General features: G+C 53.4%; 9 protein-coding genes across 9 annotated transcripts; 6 read left to right on the top strand and 3 right to left on the bottom strand.

Moving 5' to 3' along the window:
- Positions 1–1782: 1782 nt before the first annotated feature.
- phoD-2 (Alkaline phosphatase D) lies at positions 1783–4074 on the bottom strand (the record flags this gene model as incomplete). Its single annotated transcript, XM_037321661.1, has 6 exons — positions 1783–2804; positions 2852–3081; positions 3140–3311; positions 3365–3490; positions 3541–3577; positions 3631–4074. The coding sequence occupies 6 exons, from the start codon at positions 4072–4074 to the stop codon at positions 1783–1785; spliced, it is 2031 nt and encodes a 676-aa protein (XP_037179798.1).
- Positions 4075–4601: 527 nt separating this feature from the next.
- On the bottom strand, positions 4602–6756 carry CGCA056_v006409 (uncharacterized protein; the record flags this gene model as incomplete). Its single annotated transcript, XM_037321660.1, has 2 exons — positions 4602–6250; positions 6312–6756. The coding sequence occupies 2 exons, from the start codon at positions 6754–6756 to the stop codon at positions 4602–4604; spliced, it is 2094 nt and encodes a 697-aa protein (XP_037180040.1).
- Positions 6757–7590: 834 nt separating this feature from the next.
- CGCA056_v006408 (Secondary metabolism regulator LAE1) lies at positions 7591–9160 on the top strand (the record flags this gene model as incomplete). Its single annotated transcript, XM_037321659.1, has 9 exons — positions 7591–7689; positions 7757–7788; positions 7846–7931; positions 8000–8152; positions 8219–8256; positions 8309–8346; positions 8400–8537; positions 8640–9062; positions 9124–9160. 9 exons carry the CDS (start codon positions 7591–7593, stop codon positions 9158–9160), a joined length of 1044 nt encoding a protein of 347 aa, XP_037180041.1.
- Positions 9161–10654: 1494 nt separating this feature from the next.
- On the top strand, positions 10655–11927 carry CGCA056_v006407 (Secondary metabolism regulator LAE1; the record flags this gene model as incomplete). The annotated part of the gene is made up of 7 exons (XM_037321658.1): positions 10655–10774; positions 10841–10970; positions 11026–11063; positions 11116–11153; positions 11212–11349; positions 11403–11822; positions 11882–11927. The coding sequence occupies 7 exons, from the start codon at positions 10655–10657 to the stop codon at positions 11925–11927; spliced, it is 930 nt and encodes a 309-aa protein (XP_037180341.1).
- Positions 11928–12837: 910 nt separating this feature from the next.
- EPHX2-2 (Bifunctional epoxide hydrolase 2) lies at positions 12838–13908 on the top strand (the record flags this gene model as incomplete). Its single annotated transcript, XM_037321657.1, has 1 exon — positions 12838–13908. One exon carries the CDS (start codon positions 12838–12840, stop codon positions 13906–13908), a length of 1071 nt encoding a protein of 356 aa, XP_037178943.1.
- Positions 13909–14746: 838 nt separating this feature from the next.
- Positions 14747–17113, top strand: CGCA056_v006405 (uncharacterized protein; the record flags this gene model as incomplete). The annotated part of the gene is made up of 1 exon (XM_037321656.1): positions 14747–17113. The coding sequence occupies one exon, from the start codon at positions 14747–14749 to the stop codon at positions 17111–17113; it is 2367 nt and encodes a 788-aa protein (XP_037178941.1).
- Positions 17114–17269: 156 nt separating this feature from the next.
- Positions 17270–17986, bottom strand: CGCA056_v006404 (uncharacterized protein; the record flags this gene model as incomplete). Its single annotated transcript, XM_037321655.1, has 5 exons — positions 17270–17377; positions 17443–17517; positions 17580–17715; positions 17769–17865; positions 17959–17986. 5 exons carry the CDS (start codon positions 17984–17986, stop codon positions 17270–17272), a joined length of 444 nt encoding a protein of 147 aa, XP_037178942.1.
- Positions 17987–22911: 4925 nt separating this feature from the next.
- Positions 22912–23775, top strand: CGCA056_v006403 (uncharacterized protein; the record flags this gene model as incomplete). The annotated part of the gene is made up of 3 exons (XM_037321654.1): positions 22912–23064; positions 23123–23512; positions 23581–23775. The coding sequence occupies 3 exons, from the start codon at positions 22912–22914 to the stop codon at positions 23773–23775; spliced, it is 738 nt and encodes a 245-aa protein (XP_037179689.1).
- Positions 23776–25675: 1900 nt separating this feature from the next.
- CGCA056_v006402 (uncharacterized protein) lies at positions 25676–26740 on the top strand (the record flags this gene model as incomplete). Its single annotated transcript, XM_037321653.1, has 1 exon — positions 25676–26740. The coding sequence occupies one exon, from the start codon at positions 25676–25678 to the stop codon at positions 26738–26740; it is 1065 nt and encodes a 354-aa protein (XP_037178946.1).
- Between the last annotated feature and the right edge of the window lie 645 nt (positions 26741–27385).

The raw sequence follows: 27385 nt of genomic DNA, 5'->3' as shown, positions 1-27385 counted from the left end.
GCCAAGCTTTGCCAGATAGTCTGTCGCATGATCTAGCCTGCCGCTCAACCGTCACGCAAAGTCACGATCGCGTGTGCCCGGCTCCAGAATCGCCCCTGAACGCTGCCAAACAACGCCCATCCTCCACCTCGTTCGAATTCCAGCCTGTCCTGGACGAGTCTATGCCATACCGACGAGCGTGGGACAGAAAAGAGGTTGCGAAGCGGCAGATTCTCCCGGAAACCCGCGTCGACGGGGCGCACGGCGGGCCGACCCTCGCCGTGGCCCTGCAGCGGAAGCCCGGGACGTGGAGTACACTGCCTTCGCACTTCAAGAGGCCGGCGGCCAGCACGACGTGGGGGCACATGGTCGCGCTGGCCGCCTGGCTCGGGATGTACTGGACCGATATCGACCGCACCCGCGGCTGCTACCGCGCGCAAGGCAACGGTTACGCGATCGCCGGGTCGGAGGTCGCCGACGTGGGGACGGTGTTTACGTTCCAGGTCCACGGGAGAAGCCGGTTTGAAGAGAACCGCGTCGCGCCCGTGGCCGGGTTGAGGGAGCTTTGCTTCGGATTCGTTCCCACGATTTTCCACGCCGCGGCTAACGATGAGTGCCGCCTCAGTTCGGCGGGATTTCCCTTGCCGAACTTTTCGAGCAAGGCCGAAGTCGCAGGGTCGTTGGTCGCTTTGGGATGAGACGCCGCGGCCGCGAGGATGTTCACCGACGATGGGGGTTGCGTACTTGGGAAATGCTGACCCGAGCATCGCTGACAATGAACGACAGTGGTTTTCGAGGTGACGGGCATGCTGGCGCAGAGCTTCCACATCCAGAACAGCGGTTTCAAGAGGCTGCCGAACCCGACGCCGTACAGATGGGACACCAGGGCGTTTTCGCTACCCTTGATGCTGGACGCCTTTGCCTCGCAGATCGGGTCGTTGTCCGCCGGCGGCAGTTCAAGCGTCGTTCAGCGCAGGTTGGCGCAGTACTCGAGCGATTTGCGGGAGCTGTCGACGCCGGCGCGTTCCGAGAAAGCCCCGTCGTCGACCGTCGCCGTTCTCGACCGGTTGCACTACGTCATTGAGAAGCTGTACGGCATCATCAAGGCAAAGACGCCCGGTTTCGGCGACCAGACGCGTCCCGCGGCAGGAAAGGCGGCGGACTCAGACGAGCCGCGCCGAGACCTCGTGCTGCTGGTTCTTTCCGTTCATATCCAGGGGGTTCTTTCCGGCCTCAACGAGCACATGGCTGCTACCGGTACACAGCCAGGCGGCGACTGGGACGGCGGCGATGCCTCCAAGTACGAAGACGAAGCCGTTGACCCTCTCGCGGCTGAGGAGGAAGCTTTTCTCTGGAGGGATGTGCGCTCGGCGCCACCAGAGATCAGACAGCACACCCTCATAAGGCTCTACTTTGATCTTGTTCGTCACAAGGTCGTCGCTGAAGTGCGGAAGACCATGTCTCCAGATAGGGAAATGCAGGTCGCATCCAGGGCGGAAGATATATGGTGCACGCTGGTATTTCGGTCGATTTGCTGGCTGATGCTTCACGACTTCCAGCCGATGGACGTGCAAATCCCGAAGAGCGACTTGTATGGAAGCGAGGTGCCGGTGTTTATTGCGTGATGGGTCGCGACGTCGACGAATTTGACACCGATCTTATGTCGACCACGGTCTGGTGCGCGTTTCTGGAGTCAGACTCAATACACACGCATATTACCAGGCAATTTTAACAATCGTGGAGTTCGAATCACTCGGGTTTGTCTCACAGCACTTGTGTTTGAATGTCAAGAACGTATGGCAGTTATAAGTAATACAGAGATGGCAGAGCCAAAGTGACAAGAACCACCACAAACAACCATTTTGTGGAAAGAGTATATGCCGCAACATGCACCGCTCTTCCGCTCTGGAAGCTACTCGTTGCACCTTGTAGTAAGTCCATAGCACTGGGCACCTCATCCCCAAACACAAACCAGCTTCCAGTGCCGGTGTCATGGGTGATGTTAGTCTGCTTCGTCACTCCGCCCTTCAAGCTCCCGAACTCGACGCTACCTCCCCCAACCGGACGCTGCAACTTGTTCTCTCCAGCCTTGACAGTGAAGTTTGCCAGCGCAATCTCATACCCGTTCCTCGTGGCGTACGTTGGAAGACCGAAAAACGTAGCATTCATCGCGTCGTAGCCCACGCTGAGCTCGAAGTATCCCCGATAGAAGTACTCCTGCCACTGCAGTTCCGGGTTGGCCGCCGTCATCCACGAGCTCCTATTGAGAGCCTTCTCTTGCGTGATGTTCTGACCTGCTGATGAGGGGGACGAGACCGCTGTGCCGGCGAACTCGACGCCGATAGCCCCTGCACCAGTTTCAGGGCCGTAATCCTTTTCACCTAACCACACGAGATCGCTGACCCACGATGCATGACTATCACCCGCCAGGAAGACTGTATTGTCGATCTTATCATCATACAGCGTCTTCAACGTCCGGTTCCTGTTCGCGACGTAGCCGTCCCACTGGTCGTAGTTGAAGGGATTCTTGGGCCCGTTGGAGATGCTCTGGTTCATCCTGCTGAACACTATCTGGTTACCCACGATCCTCCAGAGGGTTGGTGTATCTTTGAGCTGGCGATAGAACCAGTTCTCCTGACGCGACCCCATGAGCGAGCGGCTGGTGTCGTCGCTGATTTCGTGGATGTACCCTGTGTTCCAATATAAGTCGGTGATGGAGCGGTCGTAGTTCCTGGTGTCGAGCATGATGAGGTTGAAGAGGTCGCCGAATTGGAAGTTGCGCCAGATGCGGAGGTTGTCATCCATGTCGACCTGCCTTAGGGGCACTTTGAAAATGTTAGATAGAGGAAGAGACGACGTGGGATGGACTTACTCCATTCAAAGTACGCACGCACGGCGTTCATCTTCCGCGCGTCGACGGAGATGCCGTCATCTTTGATGAAGGACTGTTCGGTGTTGTTCATCGCAGCTGAACCGTCTCGGTACGGATTGTCCATCACTTCGTGGTCGTCCCAGACTGTTATCCAAGGGAACTTCTGGTGGCTGGCGCGGAGGTCGGGATCGCTCCGGTACTGGGCGAGGCGCCTACGATAATCATAGAGTCTAACGCATCTCTACTTAGTACTAGAGCGACCGAAGCTTGAGGTTCGGAATCACACACGTAAGACAAGAGCGGTTGGGTTTCGGGACTCTTCCGATTGAGCCGCCCCAACCCAGACCGCCGACGGGGTACTCTCCGTTGCCGTACTCATAGATGTAGTCGCCGAGATGGATTACATAGTCCACAGAATCTTTTCGCTCTGGATTTCCGTAGGCGTTGAAGAAGCCGAAAGCTGTCACGGCTTGTGTTAGTATAATAAGCCTGCAAGTATGCGACAATACTCACGGTAATTTGCGCAACTGTAGACAGCTAGCTTGACAGGACGCTTGACTCTGGAGTTGGCTTCTGGAAGGGTCCGGGTTCTACCAATGGGCGACTTGGTTTCGGAGTTGCATACGTTGAACTGGTAATCTGGCTCCAGTCAGGTCATGTCCACTAAGTAGGGAGACTAATGCACGAACAGTACGTTCTAAAAGCCTTCAGCCCTTTGGCTTCCACCTACACCACTTAGCTACAAGCGCCAAGGCTCAGAACAGGCTCTGTCAACAAACCTTGACTGTGAAGTCTACATCCGAACTTGTATAAGCGGTACCCGATCTGACGACGTGCCCGTCCATAGTCTCCGACGTTCCAATTTTCCAATCGACGCAGATCGGCGACTTACTCGCTTTGACAAACACATCATTGTCGTGAGCGAAGACAGGGGCTGTTCCCTCAACCGTGACGTTGCTATGGTCGTTGTCCATCGTCGGGGCGACACGGGTCCAGAGGATTACGCTGTCATCGTACGGGTCGCCGGAAGCCACGCCGTGAGTGAAGTTGAGCTGCTCCGGTGTCCATGGTGTGCTGCCTTCAGATCGACCTGCCACCTTCCGGATAGATATCCCGAGGAACGGATGATGCAGAGATGGTGAACCGTAGTTGAGGTTGCCGGCGTAGGTAGCGGCGGTCGCTGCGATTAGACTTGCGCCGCAAAAGGCTTTGAGAAACAGCATTGGAGCGACGACAATCGAGAAAGACGCCGGGCTCAGAAATGTCTTGAAATAAACGGCGACTACAACAATAATTGTCGCCAGAATCGGCCGCGACAGGTGTGCAGTTCAACCCACTGTAAACGCATAGTTTTTCATTGGACGCATGAGGTTATTTGTTTGAGCCTACGCCCAAGCGCTTGTAAGAAACTTTCGTCGGTATCCCACCAGTAGGGTGGGGGAGATGAAGGTACAGTAGCCAGTTAACCGGAACTCAATTGATGTTTTGCGAACTCTATCATTGGTTTTTAAGCGGCGAAAGGACACGAATCAAGCGCCCGAACGGTGTTTGATAGGGCGTGTAGACGCAGTAGGGCGTATTATTGACTCCTATTTCCCTGGTGGGACCTAAGGTGAAAAGGACGCGGAACAGATGTTAATGATGAGATGTCATGCCCCATTCTACCATATTGACCAGATTATGGTGCTTGAATCAAGAGATTATCAAGTCGCCCAATTCATTTCAGCTTTTCCGTCTCTGAGATAGAGCTTCAGATAATCCGGATCGTTCGGATTTCCTTATCGACTGTACTCAGCAGACCAATCTCTTCGGCCTCGGCCGTCACCGCGATTCCTATCCTACGGAACGTGGTCTGAGTCTCGTCCACAGCTACTAGCAGCAGATACGACAAGGGATCGTCAGCTGTAGTCTGCTCCTGTGAGGGCACGTAGTACAAAGACCCGGCCGTGTTCTCGTTGTCGAAACTCCTCTGGCCGACATCCAAATGCACCAACACACCGTTGTCCCAATCTTTCTTGTGCTTGGATTTAACGATAGTGCCACCCACTTTCAAGAAGAGTTGCTGAAGTTCCCCAATGTAGTTGACCATCATTTGGAAAGATCCCGGCTGGCATTTGAGATCGAGATATCCTCCTGTAACAAGGCCGGTCGTGTCTTGCGAAACATGATCGAGGTGGAGGTCAAAAACCTCGATGAGAAGGTTTTCTTTACTTGGACCAGCGGTGTTTATCCTTCCATCTATCGAGGCCCACGAGAAGGTCGGCGCACGATACAGCTCAGGCCGCACAGACGGCGAGCCGTCGATTTGGCTTTGGCGACTTACGTGCCAGAGTAGGCTACATTCTAATGTGCTATGCCACATGCCCACAACGTATGTATCATTGATCTTTGTTTGAAAGTCCTTCGCGATTCCGGACAAGGCGATCAGCTTGTCGGAAGCCTTGGTAAGATGAGTATCGGAGTATGACCGTACGATCGAGTTCCAGATTCGGTGACATGCGAACGGATCAACGGCTTCTTGTGGATCAGCGCCGGAACTGGGCACTGCCAGGTTTAGTCTCTTGAACTTCGCAGGAACGCCATTGCGCAGTGTTTCGGGCAGTCCTTCCGGATAACACTCTGCTGCTGCATGGTCTCTGCACTCCCAGTACAGCTGATCTCGGCCGAAATGGAGAACACGAGGGGACAGTAGGCGCTCTTGCAAGACCCAACCTCGTTTATTGAGAGGACACTGGCCAATTGCGTGGCTCCAGAATTCCAAGTCAATGATGGTACAGTCCACATAATCTTCACCAATGCCAAGCCCCTCGGCGCAGATTGTCACATCTGCAGTAAGACTCAATCGTGAATCTCGTTTGAAGAACAATCCCTTGGAGCTATCTTGGGAACCGGCAGCGGAGATGTTGCAGTAGGAGTGGGAGTAGACCTTGTGCATCAGTGCTGCTTCGACGAGCCAGTCAGAGAGATCATCTCGGTCTTGGAAAATGCAGAGAGAGTCGATCCAGAGGTAACGTATCCCGAGACACCGAGTAACTTCAACGGCCTCGCGGAATGTCTTGGGGAAATCGGACAGCTGAATCCTTTTCCGAAACTGTCCGTAAGTGGACTTCTTGAGCTGAACGAACTGCGCCGAGCCCCAGCAGTGACTCAAAGTCGTGTACCGTTGCTTACACTCCAACGCCTCATCGGATGTAACGATCAAACGAAGTGTGTCGAAGTCTAGGTCCGGGGCAGACAAGTCCAACAGTCGGGTAGGGTACCACGCCTCAGTGGCAGCTTCGACGTTGCACGCTTGGTGGTTTGAGCAGCACGTCTCGATCCAGGTGGTGGCTTTCGCCCAAGACTCCTCAGACGCAGTGGTGTTGGACAGAAACGATGTCTTCTTTCCCAAGTTTTTGCCTACGACTCGCAATTCGCATAAGACACCACACTCAAGTTCTGCTCGCATCAGATAACTCACCAGGTCCTTTTTGGACGATGTATGTCCCAGTCACATCCTTTCTCCTCAACGGACATTCATCACGGAAGTCTGACTCAAGAGATATAGACAGCAAAATGTCCATGCCTGCGGCCTTCATGCCATCTTCCGCACCGAGATTAATTATAGCACAAATTGTTACCAATCCGTCAAAGGTCTCGAGCTTCTCGCCGTTTACTCTCAGTTTCGCTCCAGTGCCTTGGCGTTTAGCCCATTGTGTACCAAAGTCTCTCAGCTTGGACCTCTCATCCTCATCTATCTGCGACCAGAACGGGTGGCATATCTCACAGGCTTCCAGAGCGGATGCCTCGAGGCTGGCGATAGACTCGTGATGAGCTAGTAAGATCGTCGGTTCGGATTCGGCCTGGTCGCTACTGACCCACCCCTTTCTGTCATGAAGTGCGTCGATGCAAATTTCACAGAGCATGACGAAGAGCTTCAGCCTCTTGCTGTCTAGGATGTAGATAATATGAGCGGAAGAGACTTAAGACATGATGAACAGATTCGGTGCGGGGTTAATCGGTTCAAGGCCAATGGGAACCAACTACCTTACCAGCGAGCTGATTGGCGATGCGTGTGATTGTCTTTGATTGGCGGCACGGAACGCCACACTGTCTTCTCTTCATTCTAGAGTGGTACAGCTTCACATTATCTTGAGATTTTCTCTCACCCAACGTCGGCGAACTTGCGTATGTCTATCACCCGATGTTGGCCAATAGTAACCCACAAATTGCAGGCTGACCATTTGATGAAATGCATCGTTTTTACGAGGACGACTAGGAGTCCCATCATTGCTATTCCCGTAACATAGCTCAAGTATCATGCTTCAGCGAGATTGATTTTTATGGCTCAGGCAACCGGACTCTTGGAGTTATGGAGATGGCATAGCGCATTCAGAATGCCCAGATGGCAATATCTCAATGCATCAATCCAGCACTTTCTCTGCCACAACCTTGTGACGTGCGTACCAAAAAAGAGACTGGGAATTCTGACTAAGACCTTGATAATGCATCTTCTAAGGGATTTGTATCCCTGCAGTCTCCATGTTCTTGCATATGGATGGAGCCGATTGCGCGCGCGTCCAACAGGCCAAGCAACACCTCCACCTTTCATCATCTGACAATTCAGCGGGTGCGTGTCTTCTCTCTCCCCTTCATGAGGCCTGCGAATATTGGTACGCACCGTCATTCTCTGTCTGCGCACATTTTCAGGAGGCAAACCATCGCCGCTGGTCTGTTGCTATCTGTATTCTGCACTCAAAATGGCTGCGAATACTCGATCTGTCCTCTCTGGGGGTAGACCTACGCCCCTAGATTTCGATGATAAGGAGCCGCCTCTCGAGCTTGACGAGGATCTTGTGGTCAGTGTAAATCCCAGCGGCTTTGTGCGCCGAAGTTTATTGTGCAACTCAACTAATTCTACTGAAGACCGATGACGTAGCCTCCGTCGATGAGCAAATGTAATGAGTCGTCGATTTCCTATGTCTGGATCATGAACTGACCTGCGAACAAACCAGTTCGGAGTACACTGCCTCGTTGGCGCCTAGCGTTCTGAACTATCCCGAAGAGTATGGTCGCCGATATCATGCTTTTCGGCCGGGAGGTTAGTTTCCTGCTGGACTGCAGCTCAACCGCATGATACCTCACGCACGTTGTCTCACACTGGCTTAGCATATCCTCTTCCCAATGATGATTCGGAATCAGAGCGCCTCGATATGACCCATGAGCTGATTGTCAGACTCATGGGAAACCGTCTGTTCCTAGCCCCTCTGGAACGGCCCAAGGTTCATCGGATTCTTGACATCGGAAGCGGTACCGGCAAATGTAAGAATCATCTTCCATAGCCACATCAAGCTGCTACATGAACTGTATTGACCATTACGCCCAAAGTGGCCGTTGCACTGGGAATTCTCTTCGAAGACGCTGAGGTGAGCAATTCAAATCATCCTTCGGCGCAGAAGGCGATGCTCAACGGAATAGGTCATTGGGAATGATTTGAGCGCGATCCAGCCCACTTGGTATGTGAACCTACCCAAACATTCGTCCTGTCTGCAGCTCACCGTCGAGAAAGGATTCCGCCCAACGTCACTTTTGAGATTGACGACGTTGAAAGTCCATGGGTAGGCAATCAGAAATTTGACTTCATCATCTGCCGCTATATGGCCGCTGCAATCAAAGACTGGCCGAAGTTGGTGCAGAGTGTCTACGAGTATGTTTCGACTGTTTCATTGACCCCATCAGTTGTTTTCTGGTCGCCTCCAATATCACAGGTTTCCCCGTGAAGATGTATCTTGTTTCTGACGTTTGAAAGGAATCTCAACCCTGGGGGGTGGGCAGAGTTCCAGGACATGGACATTGAACTCTACTCAGATGACGGAACTCTTACTGAGCAACACGCCACGAGAGACTGGAGTAAAACCTTTGTGACGACTCTGAGAAGCATGCAGCTCGATCCGGCTCCTGGCCCGCAGCTCGAGGGATGGATTCGACAGCAGGGCAATTTTACCAACGTCACCCATCGGAAGTTCAAGGCGCCAGTGGGACCCTGGCCCAAGGATAAGGCCTACAAAGATCTGGGAATGTTGAACCTTATTCAGACATTGGACGGGCTTGAGGGTTTCTCGCTCAGAATGTTCTGTGGCGTTCTTGGGCGCACGAAGCAACAGGTCTTGGACCAATTGTCAGATGTGCGCAGGGAATTGAAGAGCAACGCCTTTCACTGTCAGTTCGACATGTAAGTCATGCATCCATTCGAATGCATTATGTTTTTGGATATTTTCTAACCACTGCTTTAGTCACATTGTATATGCACAGAAGCCCTCTGTGGAATAATAGTGTTTGAGGGCAACGTGTACAGCATGCGATATATGCATTACAAATAGGGTAGCTTTTTGGATTGTTACGTGAGAATACAAAGCCACTCAAGGGGAAAGGATGGTTCTCTCACTCCCAAGGTGTATCAAATGCTTTTCGCTCCATCGCTCACGTGTGGTTTCCGGCATCAACTACCTGTCAATTACGGTAGATTCCCATGTTTGACAAGTTGGGGGATGTCATAGTCCCGTCGCCGCGCAAAAGGAAGAAGAGTCAGCTTTAAACAGCAAAATACATGTAAATATCTATGAAATGTTCATAAACCTGCGCATCGTCAGCTGGGAAAGCAAGAATCTGAGCTTGAGCAGCATCATTTCGGCTCACTGGCCGATCACTTCATTCGAGGCAGACGGTCGAGGCTATTCAATTTTGGGTCTGGCCAGATTTCTTCCCAAGAATGTCCTGGAGCATAGTAACGAATGCCCGGGGGGGATGCAAGCAACCGATTGAGCTTTGGGGGAAACAAATGTAGAAAGACTTCAGTCCGTAGCAAGCTTTTAATTCAGGCTGAAATATTCGGGGAGATTTAGAATGTTTGCATTCACATCTATGGATACAACTTGCATCTGAATGTCTTCGTGGAACCATTGAGGCATTTGAATCGCGGCACATGGACTGAATCCACAAATCCATATACTGCTTCGGGTGTATTCCTTTCCGTGCGTATGCAAAGATACGGCGAGGATCCAGGTGAACTGTTATTGTCTCTGAAAGAGGAAGATGCATTTGGGTGATCACAGGTTGCATATGCAAATGGTCCGGGGATCCGAAGCGGTTGAATCTGATTGGGGTCGAACCGACAGATGTTGGATGCAAAAGCACGGCAGCCCCATCATGAGAATGTTCGCAGACTTTTGATTAGCTGAGAGGTTTCCAGGGGCACTAGAATGGAACGTTCGCTGCATACCACCCATGCTGCCTCGCACAGAAAATTGGGGCGCCGAGATGTTGGAAGTCGCAAGCAAAAGCAGTGATGCGGCAAGTACAAATGTCTGTCCGTTTTCGACAGCGGCAATTCCGAGACTACCCCTCTTCTTCAATCACACGTTCTCATCAAGCTTGCAAACAGCATTCTTTCCCGTGACGATCGCTTCTTACGAAATCCAAAGTGGCAGCATGGCAGAGGCGCAGAAGTACACTACCGGGCCAAACTTGGCGCCGAAATCCCAGACAGCATCACCTGCTTCAGGAAATTCACCGGAAGCCGTGGGAAATCTCGTGCCTGGCGCCCTTGATGTAGATGAGGCGGAGCATGTGCGTGAACCCTTTAACCTTTCTCTTTGTGATGATGGACTTTGTTGACGTGTGGTACAGCAATCCGATACTGCTTCAACAATTGATAGCCGAATGTGAGAGAGCCTTCAGTGTCTGATATCAAGCTAGTATCCTGATGACTTAGTTCTACCTATTCGGCATCTCTGTCTGAAAGCGTACTTGATTACCCGACCGAGAATGGCCGACGTTATCATGCTTTCCGGGCTGGCTGTAAGTGACGCGAAGTTGCGGACTCTGCTGCTGCTGTCAATACCGAATGCTGACGTGATGAGAGCCTACTTTGCTCCCAACGATGAGGTATATTTGAGACTGTTGAACCACGCCCCTCTAACTTGCTAATGAGAACCTGCGGTGTACGCACAGAGCGAAATGGACCGACTTGACTTCAATCATATGCTGGTGCTCAAAACCTTGGGAAAAAAGCTTTTCCTGGCCCCTGTTCCGAAAGAGAAGACCCATCGCATTCTTGACATTGGAACCGGTACAGGTATCTGTACGTGAGACGTGTAACATTCGCGCGTACCTATCAAGTCTGACGAAAACAACAGGGGCCATCGAGGCATCGGATTTGTTCCCCAACGCAGAGGTACATCTGACAAGTCACCTGTTTTTCCGGGTTGAACTAATAGGTTGAGAAGGTCATCGGCAATGACTTGAGCGCTATCCAGCCCGAATGGTAATGATACCGCTCAGAGAGATGTGATCTCCCGTGTTCTTGACTGACAATGCCATAGGGTGCCGCCCAATGTCAAATTTGAGGTCGATGACGTGGAAAGCGAATGGGTCCACAACGAGAAGTTTGACTTCACCTTCTGTCGGTACATGGCAGCATCTATCTCGGATTGGCCGAAGCTCATGTCGAGAATCTACGAGTGAGTTACATGAACAGGCATTCAGACAGGACGCTGAGAAACCGGGACTATAGAAACACAAACCCTGGCGGATGGGTAGAATTTCAAGACTACGATCTCTTGTACAGATCAGACGACGGCTCGCTGACTGACGATCATCACACTTCGAAGTGGACCAAGGACTTCCTTGATGGCTTCAAATCAATTGGACGAGAACCTTGCCCGGGTCCCAAACTGGAGGGCTGGGCTGAAGAAGCTGGGTTTACTAACATCAAACATCAGGTGTTCAAGTTGCCCATTGGTCCTTGGCCAAAGGATCCCTACTATAAGGACGTAGGAATGACCAATATGATCATGCTCCTCGATGGCTTGGAGGGTTTTACACTGCGAATGTTCTGCAGTGTTCTCGGGTGGACAAAGGAAGAGGTTCAAGTCTTGTTGATGTTGGTCCGCAAAGAGCTCAAGGCTCCGGCATTCCATGCCTACTACAACCTGTGAGTATATCGTCAACAGAGTTGGTGCGACTGGTTTGCTGATGAACTATACCTCGTAGTCATGTAGTCTACGCACAAAAGCCCGAGACCAAAGATAATGAGTAATGCAGTCTTTCGTCGGAACCAGTAATTTAGGTATGAGGTCTGGCGATTCCTTACCGCAGACAAAGTTCTCCTGTCAATTTGTTTTTTTCTTTTTTTTACACTCTAGCAGAGCTTAGTTGCAAAGTTATGGCACATTTCCGTGAGGATATTTGAGAGAATTGTGGTGTGAAACCAGACATCAACGGAAGCTTCAAGTGCTTTGGCTTGGTGGGAACCTTTTCCGCTTCCAGCTTGCGCGAAGTTGACAACTGGACCAGTGACGGGCATGACAAGTCCCCGAGAACCCGGGTCTCCAGCAGAGTTTCTGAGTTCTGATTCCCTGGATCAAAACCCGCATCTGCCGCCAAGACCTGATATTGCGACCGCTTCCATTTGTAATGCGACATCCCGCCGGTGAGAACTACTAAGTCTCATGCAGCAACATCTTGCTTTTCATTGGATGGGATGGCCTGATATCAGATGTTCATAAGCAGCTCAACTCCACGGCGCCGATGCCTGTTGGTCATCGTATCGGTCAGCTTGATATCACAATTGGCCCATCTCCCGTAGCTAGCGGGTGAAACATTTTTCTCCAATCTGTAGTCCATAAGATTTGCCTCGGTTCTTGGTAACGCTAGTAGAGAGTTGACACTGAAGCCAAGATCCGTAGATGTGAGCATGACTCCACTTTTCGCACGGGATGTTACGGTGTGGAATAAGGGACTTGCGTTCATCTGAGTAAGAAACTTGCATTGGCGACACGAAATCGACATACGGCGAGCCTAAAGGGGAGAAGTGGGTATGTGTAACAGGATTCCCCTCACCGCGACCCATCATTATAAATATTGTCCTTGGGTCCTGTGCAAAGTATCAAGTCCACCATCTTCATCTGATCTCAATCTTCACCGAGGTCCAACAGACATACCCCGCCATGGCCTCGACAACGCTCACCGAGAACACCTTCACCCACAGCGGCGACAAGACCACCTTCTACTGGTCTGCTGGCCCATCTCAGGGTCCGCTGGTCATCTTCATCCACGGCTGGCCCGCCAACGGCGAGTCGTGGAAGCCTCAGCTCCTCGCTCTCGCCGCGCTCGGCTTCCGCACGATCGCGCCCGACACCCGCGGCTACGGCCGATCCAGCGTGCCCAAGGAAACCTCCGCCTACGCGTTGGAGCACCATGTATCGGACATGCTGGCCCTGCTCGCCCACCTCGGCCGTGACAAGGCGGTGTGGATCGGACACGACTGGGGTGCCGGCCTCGTCTGGGGCTTCGCCGCGCAGCACCCGGAGAAGTGCGTCGGCGTGTGCTGCATGACGGTCCCGTACCAAGTCCTCGCGAATGGCCTGGAGGGTCTCGTCGCCCTTTCCAACCGCGAGCTGTACCCCGAGGATCAGTACCCGCTCGCTCAATGGGACTACCAGGCCTTCCACACCGAGCAGCCCGAAGCAAGTGCCAGCCAGCTAGCGGCCAACGTCACCAACACCGTCAAGCTGCTCTACCGAGGCGGAAGTCCGCAGACCTACGGCAAGCCCGCTTTCACCGCGTCACTTCGGAAGACCGGGGGCTGGTTCGGCGGCCTCCCAGAGGCGCCAGACACGCCCTTCGAGTCGACGCTGTTCAAGGACGACAAGCCGGCGTTTGATCGCATGGTCGCAGAGTTTGAGAAGAACGGCTTCGAGGGCCCGAATGATTACTACCGCAACCACCCGGCCAACAAGGCGTACACCCTAAAGGCACCGAACGGGGGTCGGCTGTCGTACCCCGTCCTCTTTGTGGAGGCACGATGGGACAGCGTCTGCGATACTTCCATTTCGAGATTGAGTGAGCCCATGCGGGAATTGTGCGATGACCTCACCGAGGTGAGCATCGAGGCGGGGCACTGGGTTGCGATGGAGAAGCCGGAGGAGACCAACGCGGCACTCGTGAGGTGGATTGCTCAGAAGCTGCCCACGCACTTCCCCGGCTACTGGAAGACGCCGTTCGTGTCGCGCAAGTGAGAGGATAGTCTGCAGCTTTATGATCTTACCCAGAAACGACGACATGAATTCAGTGCAGTTCTAGCCTACGCGTTTGCCATACTCTTTCGGCCACCTGTGACCATGGTTGTCCGAACGGATAGATGTGCCGGCGCACGTTTATGAACACGATAATTTGCCACCGCGAAAGCGCATCGCTATTTGGGTAAGGCGGTGATCGAAATGGATCGTCAGTTAGCTATCGTCATGGGAGAATTTCTCGAGTCAGGTCCCTGGTCCGACCAACTCGCTTGTTGCTTGTGTGGATACTGCTGGATATGAAACAATCGACATGATGCTTCTCATTGGATCACGAACTCTTCGTGGAGTTTAAGGCTGGACCTATCCATGCGTCGGGGCGCCCGGGGAACTGGACGATGGCCGATCATCCTAACGGACGACCTGAATGAGGATGAGGCAGCATGGGCAGAAAAGAGAGCTTTGCACAAATGGATTGGACCATTTCAGTGCCGACGACTCAATTGAATTTGACATATTTTCCATGTTTTTATCCGAGAATTGACGCGTGGTCGTCGATGATTCGGAGGTGAGGTTGTTGTTTGTGCGTCTAAGGTTAATCATCCTGATGGCCGGGGTAGGTCTGCTTCCATGGAGCCTCTAATTTCGGTTCTTTTTGATCAACCTTCGTGACAAGCTTGAATATTTTCCGTCTCTTTAGGGGCGCCCGCCCATCCCAACAATGAAGGGCACCTGTTGTCCTTCTTGCTTAAGGCTGAATGTGCTCAGAGCACCTCGGTTTAGTATTTCCATGCTTCAACCTTAACCGCAACAATTCTGGGCGGAAAGCACCTGTTTGAGCATGGCATCGTCGCAAAAGGCCTGGGAGCTCGAAGACCGGCCCTCGCCGACCTTTCATCAACAACCACAACAACACGCGCCCGCGAACGGCTCCGCACAAAATGCCGTGCCAGAACATATGTGGCCTTTCCAGGAGGTAGAGGACGACAAGCAGCCTCCTCAGTGGCCCTTCCACGGCGAGGATGAAGCCAAGAAACAGCCCCCCACGTCGTTGCATCCGCCGCCCGCAGCTGGCCCGCCATTTCCACGCCAACCTTCAGTCAGTCCGAGTCCGAGGCCAAGCCATACTCGCCATGTGCTTAGCTACTGGGCCCTCGAGCTCCTCACGGTGTTTGTCGCGGTGGGTCTTCTCGTTGCCATCATCGCCCTCCTCGCGTACTACGATGGCCGCTACATGCCAGAATGGCCGTTCGACATCAACCTCAACTCCGCCATCGCCTTTCTGTCGACCTTTCTCCGGGCGGCCATCGTCGCCGCTGTTGCGGAGATCATCGGCCAGATCAAGTGGACTTGGTTCACTGAGCAGACGCGCCCACTTCACCACCTCCAGGACTTTGATGCGGCCAGTCGGTCTATCCTCGGCTCCATTAAACTCTTGGCGGTGTTGATATGGAACATGGGATTTACATCTGCTGGCCTGCTTGCCATTGGGGCCGCGTTGGTAACCATCGCCAGTCTGTCCGTCGGCCCCGTCACACAGCAAGCCGTCCGAACGAGCACCTGTCCCATGTTACAGGACCATATCAACTCTTCCATTCCGGCTGCTAACTATGTCCCCGGATCATCAGCTTACTACCGAGTGGGTGCGGGCTCATATGAGATCGAGGTGGACATGAAGAGTACCATGATCCAGGGCATCACAGACCCAAACAGCCAGTACAGTAACGTCCAAGTCAGCTGCCCCAGTGGCAACTGCACATGGCCGGACTACGGCACAGGCGTCACGCACGCGAGCATTGGCATGTGCAGCAAGTGCATCGACACGACGAGCTTCGTCAGCGGGCCCAACAACGTGAGCAACATCACGCTGCCTGATCAAGGCGCTTTCATCAACATCATGTCTGGTAATTACATGTGGATGGGGTACAGCAACCTCAGCGCGTACACCAGTCTCTTTACTGAGGATTTCGCGGCGGCGTCGGCTGTCTCGCTTGCGAACTTCAGCATGCTCATGATCTCGAGCTCGCCTTGCACGTCGGACAACTCGACGGGGATACCCAAGCTCGAGTGCCCGCATCGCGTCACCGAAACAAATATGAACTCCTATGGTGATCTCGGAGACTACATCGCCGCCTCGTGCGTTCTTTATCCTTGCATGAAGGAGTATTTCGCCCAGTACGAGAACAACACTCTGACAGAGAAGCTCGTCCGCACCACGACGGCGGTGCCCAATAAGGCCGAGCTTGGATCTCAGGGCTCGTACTATTACTCGGGATATGGTAACTACACAGCCCGCCGGAGCCCATGCGTGCTTGACGACGGCACCTGGTACGACTTCAATAACCAGAGCGACGCCCTCGACGTCCCGGGACGCACCTGGACGAACTATACTATCGCCGACAATGACATCCGCCTGGTACCTAACGCCTGTCTGTACAAGATGGACGGCACATTCTTTTCGGCGTTATCAAGTTTCCTCAGCGTCGACCTCTTCAGCGCCACTTGTAGATACGACAACATGCAGAGCGGCCATCTCAACTGCTACGACTCGTGGTGGCTGACACCGTTGTGGGCCGAGAAGAATGCAACGGTAGCCAGTCTGACGAGCGCCATGGACAGCTTTGCATGGGCCGTCACCAACAAGTTCCGCATGACGGGTCTTGGTCCGGATATTCACCGAGGCGTTGACGCCCTCAAGAACCGGGGCGCCCAGGCACTTGGCGAAGTATGGGCAAGCAGCACGTGCACCTACTTTGACAGCAAGTACATCGCCCTACCCGCCGTCCTCGTGGCCTGCTGCGCCTTCCTCCTTGGCTGGGTCATCATCAAGAACTACACCGACCCGGAGCAGCCGGTGTGGAAGGGCAACGTGCTCCCGCTGCTCTTCTTCGGTCTGCATGATAAAATGGGTCCGCAGGCCGCTGGCGGAGGAATCGGCCCCAGCGCTACGAGCGAACCGGGCCAGCCGAGAGACGGCGGGAGATTGGCGAGGAATATGTCGTTCTTCCGGGAAAATGGACGCGCGGCGCCGGAGCTGGACCGGATCCAGCAGGAGTCGGGACGGATGTGGGTGCGGTTCCACGGCGGAACGGACCCTGGTTTCTTGGATCTGGGTACGAAACGGCATGACCCGGAGGCTGCGAACTCGGGGCTGGTGTCTGGCAACTTGGGAAGTAATGATTTCCGCGGAAGGCCGGCGGGAAGATAATGTTTAGATGATAATGTGTATTTCTGGTTTCGACGTACACCTTGTTGTTGAAAGTGACGTGACTAGATGTTCTCATGCACGGCAAGTATTTGCAGGATTAATGTTCATAAGTGAATTTCATGACTCATTTGTAAGAGTTTCCTGTTTCCAATTATTTTACAGCTTGGACTTGACGTCTTCCTCTCTGCCCTGCAGGTTCGGGTGGGGAACTCGTACTGGTCGAGTTACCGCGTAGAACGCCAGACCCTCGGACTTGGTCGAGAACTAAGACGCAGACACGCAAGTAAGCCATCTAACCTATAATAATGAAGGAAGAAGAGGATACGAACCTGGACTTTGGATCCGACGTGGAAGAAGGCGAAGTCACCGGGGACAAGGTGGTGAGTGATTCCAGTTGCCTCGTCCTATCAAGAACGTGCTTGTTAGTGTCAAGGTCTCATGGTATGCTCATTGAGATGGGACTTACCAAGATATCGATCTGACCGCTGAGAACGTACTTGGTCTCCTCAAAAGTGTAGTGGGCGGGGCGGGAAGGACCGGCGATGATCTTGTAGAAGCCCGACGTGAAGTGGGCGGGAGAGTCAGTGGTCTTTGTGCGGATCCTATTCGGATGTCAGACTTGGTCATGTGAGCTAGTGGGTTGGAAGCAGCATACGAGTGGAAGTCGGCAACGGTGGCGTTCTCGCCCTCGGGGAGGGGGATGAACTCGTGGCCCGCGCCCTTGATGATTGTAAGAGGAACGAGGCTCGACACTTTAATGAACGTACAGTAAGCAAACATGCATACGACCTGGTGGCATGCTTCTGCTGCCCAAAAGCAGACGCCGGATACAAGAGGGGTCTTACTTTTGATGATTCTCTCAAAAACTTCCATAGAATTGACTAAACGCACGATAAACTTGCTTGGTCCCGATTAAGAATTACTTACTTATACCACGACTTATAGTCGTCGTCGGTTGCAGTTCCGAGAGACAACTCGGAGCATTCTCGGGTTGTTGGGTTTGCCGTTGATGATATCGGGAGCCGACCCGGCGGTGTCTCCGTCCCGGTTGAGGTACGGGTAGATCATCCGCCGCCTATCTGATGTCGTGCGAGCCGGGGTAGTGGGGCCTGGCGAGCGGGGCAAGTCTTCCCTTACCAATGACATTATTGATACACTTCAAGCTACCTAGTAAATTCATCAGACTCAACAGACTTCTAAATTTCACCATTCGCCTAACATGATAATCGTGGATTTTCTTGAGAGGCGGTGACCATCATCCTGGCCATCCGATCTGAGTCCATGCGGTTGTCACAGGCTTGGCAACTTCCATTAGCGTCGTGCCTAGGCTTGGCGGTATTTGGACCTCAGCATCAAGCTAGACAGCTTTCAATGATCACTTTCAAGTGCGTCAAACTAACATTCTTTTCGAATTCCGATAGTTGGGTAGTTGGAAGCAATTTCTTGATGTCCACAGATGAACATTCGCTATCTTTTGGATCAGCAGGCGGGCGATGCATGATAACTGCCGCTGGACCCCTGCATGAAGCTAGCTTCTCCAGATCCGAACGCCGAGAAACGCCGTGTCGGGCCCAGGCCCGCGTGGAGGGAACTGCGCCGAGCTTGCGACGGTTGACGGACCGAACCGGCCAGTGCCGAGCTAGCGCAAGCCCGGACGGGTCGGGGCCGTGATCTTTGTACCGCGCCGTCTTCCGGCGAGTGTACTTACCGACAATCGTAAGGAAAGTAGACAGACACTTGATGGTTTCACGCAGGCCCGACGAAGCGCACTGAGAAATGCGTCTCTCTAGCGGCCAGTCTAGTATTTAATACAATGAATGCGCCATCGTTGCTTCATTTCATCTACTACTGCTGCGCAATTCCGCGGTCACCAACTCACGATTTGCCTCGAATTCACAGTGGTCATCTTTCTCAACTTTGCTACTCATAATCAAATCAAAGGGGGAAGAGAAGGGTGTCTTTCGAGCCCATTGGGGGTTCTCCGGAGGAGAAACCGCCACAGAGCGTCGAGTTTCACTGTTGGCCAAAGAACTTGATTTCATTGGCGGCCAAAACCTGTCGATGCATACCGCCTTAGGCTCAAAAAATACCAGTGGCTATGAAAGTGAACGAAGGGTTTTAACAGGCCTGTTGGGTCGCACTCAATACGAATGCTGCAGCACAGGGGTCAATCACCCCCTGTTTCACCAGTTTTCTGCTTTATATATACACGGGGTCATCTGAAGTGCGACGTTCTCGTATTTAGACATGCAAATAACTCTACTCAGTATGTCTATTGCAAAAGGTCTGCATGCATGCAAAGCGTAGTCTCAAGTAGAGCAGGAAATTCGACGTTCATCTTCACTTGTGCATTCCCAAAAATGCAGATTATGTAGCTTAACTCAGCTTCTCGATAGTACAGTTGAGGCTCGCCAGCATGACACGGTTATCTTCGCGAACAGCATATGTTGCTCAGAGCAGGAAGGTCAAACAGGAATTACACTTTCTGCTTGTGCATCGATCACCATTGCCATTTGATCGGCGTGATGTTTTTGGGCGTATAGTCTCTACCTCTGATGATTGGCAGAATAGAGAGTATGGTATCCATGACCGAAACAAAATCAGGCCTCATGATAGTTGAACCAAAACAACAGTGTGATCCAGACGAGATCATCATTGCGTACGAAGAAAGGGCAGGAGCGAGCCTAGCAGCCAGCGGAGATCTTGCATTCCTGCAGTGAGTCTCGGTGTGGGCAATGTTGAAAAGCGCATCTCCTCCTTCTCCGGCGTGGAACAGATGGGTTGCAGTTGAACATCCAGCCCCGCCGAGTGAGACGGGTCGGCACCTTTGACGCGGCTTGGCGGTCGATGACTACGAATTATGCTGTAAGTTTTGTCGATCTGTTTGTTGGCCATGAGCTTGTATTGTGGTGGCAGTGAAGCATCAAGAGTGTGGTGTGGGACACGCACAGGAGGTCCTCTCAGATTCGTCTCTGTAAGCGGCCCTTCTGATGCGGCATTTTCGCATGAGACCGCGGGAGAGACCAAGTAGGGATCATCAACTTTGGACTTTGGGCCAGGAGCTGGGTAATCATCCTGACTTGGCAATGTCAATGTCAACGGTTCGGACTTTCACGCACCTCGAAAGGGGGGCAGGTTGATTCCATCGCGAGTGCCACTTTTCAGACGATGTGAAACAGGGCATTTCAGTATGGATAGGGGGCATGGGACAAACGATGGCGACCTTCATGGCTGGCCATCCCCCCATCCATATGGAAGCCAGGTTGGTAAGCGATGGCTTTCTGGAAGCCCCCGACAAACGGTGCGCGATTCGTTCTCAGAGTCTACAGACCTCTGGCAGAGGGTAGTTTTGCTGTTTTGGATCGCGGTGGAGACGGCGGTGATGTCGTTGATTCGAGGGATATTATGGGACACACGTGTGGGCAGGGAGATCTGACGTTGTCGTTTGAGGCGTCATGGTGTTGGGCTGCTGGTCGACTGGGTCTCTGGCCTCAACCCATGATGTATGGCTGCTTTGAGACACGAAAGTGGATGGGGGAGGTTTTCTGACAAACCTCGTGCATCCTTGATGTCCTCGAGTCGGGCCCCTGGACCGACAGGGGTGACGCCGGCTTACCGCCAGTGAGGATGCGACCTGCGCTAGCCTGGTTTCCGCATGCTTCAAGTTGCCCATTTTTTTCTTCTTCCCTCGCTGTCTCGTCTCCGGATTTGCAAGGTGGGAAAATCATTGGATTCGGCAGTACAACCGAAAAAGGAGCGAAGGGGTTGTTTCTCTGGGTAGGTTGGCAGATCGGCGTCGATCAACCTAGACACGGGAAAATCTCCTAATGCTGTAGAAGATCAGTACCTCACCAGCAGCACCCAACCAAGCTTTTGGCAATTTTCCTTTGCGCTGCCTATTCCAGCCTTATAGCCAGCTCTCGGCACGAAGCGATGTGTTCGTCGCCGCGTGTCTTGGCAAGTCAAGTGTCTTGGCGACTTACCAAGAGAACGCCAACGGCAAAAGCACCCGAGTTTGACAGCTCCCGCCGGCGTCATCTGGTCTGTGCAAAGTCTCATCACAGCCAGAGTTCATTCGGTCAAACAGTTCAGACCTAGCATCTATTCAGACACAGGCGAGGGAAGACTGGGGTGGGCGACCGCCGACGAAGGGGGGTGCGACGAGGGGAACGGGGGGGCAGGGAGCCCGCGGGCTCAGCGAGTTCAGCGCGAAAAAGGCGAAAGCAAAGGCATGCAGTGCCCACACGCCAGACAGAGGTAGATACAGCGAGCAGCAGGTTCAAGCATGATGGATGACAGGTGACAGGCGACAGGTGACATGCGCGTGTCAGTGTCGTCCAATACCTCTGGCCGTCATGCGTTGCATCTCGTCTTCCCTCCTCTCTCTGTGTCTCTCTGCGTCTCCCAGCGACCTTCAGCTTCATCTCATCTCTGCGAAATGTGCCAGATCTGACGGCCAATTGAGCCGCAAGTTGTCGTCGAAAGAGCCCCGCCAAGGTGACAGTGCTCTTGGCAAGTGAAACAATGTGCGTCCGGGGTTAGCAGCCCGCGCTCCCCGACTATGGTTTCCCATTTCCCAACGTGGCCCAGCAGACGTTTCAAGATCGTCCTTTTCGATGGTGGAGAACGGTAGCCAGAGCGGCAATAGACCACGCATCGAGCAATGCTAGTGCCGGTGGCAGACAGTTCCTCGGGGAAATGTTTTGGTCAGAGCGCCGCGGCTCAGAAACCGAGGAGATTTTGGAGAGGGGCTTGTAGCTTTTTCGGCTGATGCGAGTTCGGCGCCAATTAATATAACCCCCCTCAGATGAAATCAATGACAAGGTTCACACGCGCGGGGCGGAGTTGTCAGTAATAGTCACTCTGAACAACTCCAGCAACATAGTTAAGACTTCTTTTAACTTGCCTAAGGAAGGAAGAGCACAAGACATGGGTCAAATATGACAATTGAGAATCTTAACATCATGCCTTCGACATTCCCTCATTCTACATCGGAAAGAGCTGTGATTCGTCCGTTGGCACGTCAGGCTTCTAAAGACATGCAGATAGGGTGTGTTTGGCCTGCATGCGCTGCGTGTGTCCCCCCAGCTGAAGGATCTGCGGTAAGGTAGGCCCCTTCAACGGCAGGTTTTGCCTGAGTCTCTTTAGCGCGCTGGCATTGCAGCGCCGTTGAATGCCACGGATGTCGCCCGAAAGAGAGCCTTGTCGATATTAAGATGGATCTACACATGTGCTCACTCACACCAATCGCCTCTCCCTGCGCACCCCCCCCCCCCCCCCCTCCCCCCACAACCATCAGCCGCAGGGCTAGCGACGTTGACGATCTCGCGACGTTTCACGTGCCTCAGATACGATGGGGGGCACCTGTCGCTTTCGTCCTTGATCCTGTTGGGATAGGTGTGGTTCAGAGGGCTCGCCGAACTGTCTGAATTGAGGACGAAGGGTAAGGGAAGGGTTCATGGGTCGGCATATCTAGCCGCGGAGCTGTGAGCTCTTGGGGCGCGACTCTTGGCATACAAACATTTCTCCCCAACAGTAAAGACCGTAGACATCACTTTGAAGCTCGAGTATAAAGATCTCGAGATCGTCCGCCTTTCAGCTCATGTTGCTCTCTATTCTTCAGCAGTGTCTTCTTCTTTCTTCTCTTCTACTAACTTCTCATCTTCTATCTCGCCGATTGATTCGTGCGTCAGACATTCCGTCGCTTCCAATTTTTCTCAAACCAGTCTAATCGCATTCCCGCCATCTTTAATTAACTAAAAATCCTTTTTTCAACGTCCAACGTTCGATCAATCAAGATGGTTTCCAAGACCCTCATCTTCGCCCTCGCTGCCGCCCCTTTGGTCGCTGCCCACGGCAAGCCTGTCGTCCTGACCGGCAACCTCGGCGGCAACGGCACTGCTCTGGCCAACCAGGGCGGTGTTGTCCCTCTCACCGGCCCCAACAGGAAGGTTAGTCTCTTCACAACACCAGTCACTTCGAGAAGCGCGTCTAATCAGTGCATTACAGACTGAAGTCGACACCACTGTCTTCAAGAGCAGGAACATCATGACCGACGGTCTCGGCCGCACCACCGGCAATGGCAGGGTTCAGGTTGCCGACATCGATGCCGCCAACGCCATGTCCGGCGGCACCCTTCCGCAGGTCTCTTCCACCGGCGGCAGCATCTCCGGAACCTTCCACGTCGTCACCACCGACGGTGCTGGCCCTATCGAAGCTGTCCTCGATCCCACCGGCACCGGCTCCTTCTCCAACGGCGTCAAACTCACCACCACCCAGGACGTTCCCGGCAACAGGGGAAACATCAGGCCCAACGGCCAGGTCCCCGGCCGGAAGAACGCCCGTGACCTGTTTGAGCGTGCCATCTACAAGCGTGCTGCCAACGTCAACAAGGACTTTGTAAGTAACACCTGCATGTCTCCACGCAATGTGGCAAAGCTCAGCGGCTAACGTCTCACTCTACACAGCCCATGGCCTTCTCCGTCCCCGACGGCACCCAGTGCACGGGTACGTCCGGCAACATGCAGAACGTTTGCTTGGTCAAGATCGCCAACAACAACGGCGCCGGCCCCTTCGGCGGCATTGTGGCCATCCAGATCCCTCCCGCTGGCGCTGCTGGCGCCGCTCCTGCCGCCAAGCGCGAGGCTGACTTCGAGGCTTAAGCGACCAGATTTCTTTGGACTGATCTCGAGATTCTGTTGGCTCAAGGCCCCTGGTGGGCAGCTAATCGGATGGCCGCCTGTCATCAGAAGACACCTTTTTCTTCTAGTAGTAGATAGTTAGTCCGGCTCTGCTAATTCACTTTCTTTTTTCTTCAAAGAAAGTTATTGGTGTTCGTGTGGTTGACCATGATTTGAGGGGGCCTCTTGGATTTTGTCAAGGCTTTGGTTTGCGATCGGCACTTATTCAACCCAAGGTTTCACTTAATTCTGAGTGCAGTCAGCCAGCTTCCGGGCTCTAGACTCATTCTAAACTTGGCACTGGGCTTTCGCATTATCCTCGACCTATATGTATCGCCGGAGTGTTCCGTCTCAGAGATGGAGACGTACGAATACAACGGTGCTCCTCGGTTTGATTGCTCACAAGGGTGAACCCGGTGTGGGAGGAACCTACCCGCCAATCACGGTGCTTCCGTTCTCTGCAGCTATCCTGTCACCTTGATGTAGTGAAATGCAATTGGACGTTATCACTTACTCCGCCACTTTCCACGCTTTTTTCTTCCGTCGTAGGGCAATTTGGGGATTGTGTGGTCGTTGGTCCTAGTGACAGTTACGTACGCTACTCAGCCTGTCCATCCCACCGGATGTTATGACGACGCATCGTTCAACACGCATCACCAAACCCTGGAGCTGGATAGAATACCTCGAAGCGGTCGACAGAGGGTTCATCGGAGGAATTGTAATAATTGGAGGCCGACTGAGAAAAATTGTGCGACTATGCGGCTGTTATGCCATGATGCCAAGCATCCGCACCCCCTTTCTGGAAACTTGCCTACTTGGACTCAAAAAGACAACGCTACAATCTACGCAACTCCATTCCAGGAGGATTCCAACATCACAAAAATCAACGTATCATTGTCGAAGGGGCTCTTGGGTCTGTCTACCAGCCCTATGGTAGCACAGACGGAAATGCCGTTATGCCAAGGTGCCATTCACATCGATGACCCCAGAGAACCCATTGGGCTTGCAAGATGCCGGGGCTTCAAACAGATCCTTACAGTGTACGCCATCAGACGCAAAAAAAAAAATCAGACGTTTACACCTGTTGGCTGTGAAAAGTTCGTCCCATAAGGCCCCCCCTTTCATATAAAAGCTTGGTGCATGAGGGGCGCGTCTATTTTGGATAGAGTAAGGAGGATCGCCAATTCCGCCTCGAAGTCACGTAAGACCGGGAAACGCGTCAGTGGGATGATGGCGATGAAGACTTTTCGTGGTCGCCGACGTCCAAATTTTCGGCTCCGGTAGGGAATGGGCCCGGCCCCCGGTGGGTTGAGTCCCGCGGAGCGGGTCCGAACCCCACCTCCCGACGGCTTGGCCTCCCACCTTCCGGATGGCTTATACCGGCCCCTTACCATTCTGCCCGTAGAATTTCATGCTAAGCTATTACCACACTCTATTCTGGGTCACACGGAGAGCCTCTACAGGTCGAGAATACAGCTGGTCGGCCAATGGGACGTTGATCAATTACGAATCGTCACCCCAGTTAACCGTCCGCAGTAATACCCACAACACTCGGGACAACACCGACGGTACAGGGGACGGTCGTGATTAGGCGTCATGCGATAGGAGGCGTAAGGCAGAGAGGCTGGACTGTAGAGGCTAGCAACGAGGCTCATAGACCATGACGACTTCAAGATGAAGGGATTTTGTATAAGTAAAGGAGGGTTCTCCGCGACAAAGTAATCATTCAACTCATCATCCTCATCACACTCACATTCACAACTCGCTCACTCACTCACTACCTCTACCAATCACTTCTTAACCACTCTTACTTTTACCACTTCCTCCAGTAACCGTCTCAACAACTTCATCTGAGGTTTTTCTTTTCCAGCCAACCGCAACAATGAAGTTCACTGCCTTCGCTCTTACTGCCCTCTCCCTGGCGGCCACCGAGGTCTTCGCTCACCCCGAGAAGTTGACCAAGGAGAACATCAGACGCGAGGCCGCCCTGGCTGGTCGCTCTACCAACAAGTGTGCCGCCGCCATTGAGAAGCGCAAGGCCGAGATCATCGCCAAGCGCTCTCAGCGTCTCTACGAGCGCCGCGTCGCCAACGGCGACATCGTCCCCAGCAGCCATGGCATGTCCAAGCGCAACACTCTCCAGTACACCTCCATCCAGAACAACACCTGCCTCTTGGCCCCTGAGACCATCTTCGGCCCCTACGGCGTTGACGGCGAGATGAACCGCCACGACCTCCGCGAGTCCCAGCCTGGCATCGACTTCTACTTCGACATTGGCGTCATGGACATCAACACCTGTGAGCCTTTGGAGGGTGCCTCCGCTTCCATCTGGCACTGCAACGCCACTGGATCCTATGCCTCCTTCACCGGCATTGACCCGGACACCTCGGAGCTCCTCGATGGCTGGGAGAAGCGCTCCGACGGCACCACCGACGACGAGACTTTCCTCCGCGGCGTCCAGGTCTCCGACTCCAACGGCATGATCGAGTTCCTGACCAAGTTCCCCGGCTACTACGTCTCCCGTTCCACCCACATCCACGTCGCCGTCCAGGCCAACGCATCCAGCGGTATTTCCTACAGCCAGAGCGCCATTCAGCACGTCGGCCAGCTCTTCTTCGAGGAGGACCTGCTTTCCCAAGTCTACGCTGTCAGCCCCTACTCTTCTCACCTCGAGACCCTGAACCGCACCACCAACGACGAGGACTCTGTCCTGTCCAGCGCCAGCGAGGACGGCTACAATCCCTTCATCAGCGTCTCTCTTCTCGGTGACAGCATTGAGGATGGCCTGGTCGGCTACATCACCATCGGTGTCAACGCCACTGGCGAGGAGATTGCCACCACCGGTACCGATGTCAACCCCCAGGGTTGGATCCCCACCGTCTCCGTCGGCACTGCTAAGCTTGCCGAGGCTACTGCTGCTGACGCCGCTGCGGGCTACACTTCTTAAGTCTTATAAGGGGACTTGAAGATTGCATATCATGGCGTTTTTTGATTTCTTCTCCTTGTGTTCGGGCTGGTTCATAGCATTAAGCAGCGATGGGGTGACGGGTCTCAGGGGACGTAGCATAGCAAGGCGTTTGCACATAGATGGTTGGCACACTAAATAGATACGAATTGCTTCCTCCATTTTCACACGTTTCCTGGCTCGTTTCTTTATCGATTTGTCCGGCTTGCCGTTTGAGCATCCACTTATTTAACATGGAGTTGCAAAGACGCAACCAACAGCAACTTGAGTGAATACGACGCCTGCATGGGGCTCTTGGCATTGCGGATCTGTGCGGCCATTCCAGTCACCTGAACACAAGGGAACAGACCCAGTGTCATCGAATTGCCGGAGTTAAAAGAAAGGTGCCGGTTTGGGGTCCTGCAAGCTGACACTTGGATTAGATCCGGGCAAGGATGAGTTCCAGCTAGTGAGTTCTGGACCAACCACATCCGCAGTAGCCCGATTCAGACTATGAGTCTTTGCAACTTGTGTTGTCATACTTGATTCATCGGGGTTCTCAATCACCCCGGTGCGGAGACCGGCCGGCGGTCGAAAATCTCGGGAGCTAGTCACGGGCCTTCGGGTTCGGATTCCGCGCGTTCCCAA

The sequence above is a fragment of the Colletotrichum aenigma genome (assembly GCF_013390185.1).
Source record: "Colletotrichum aenigma strain Cg56 chromosome Unknown KSG_Cg56_contig04, whole genome shotgun sequence".
NCBI lineage: Eukaryota > Fungi > Ascomycota > Sordariomycetes > Glomerellales > Glomerellaceae > Colletotrichum > Colletotrichum aenigma.
Note: the sequence above shows the minus strand (reverse complement) of the source record. Positions and strands in the feature narration are given on the sequence as shown.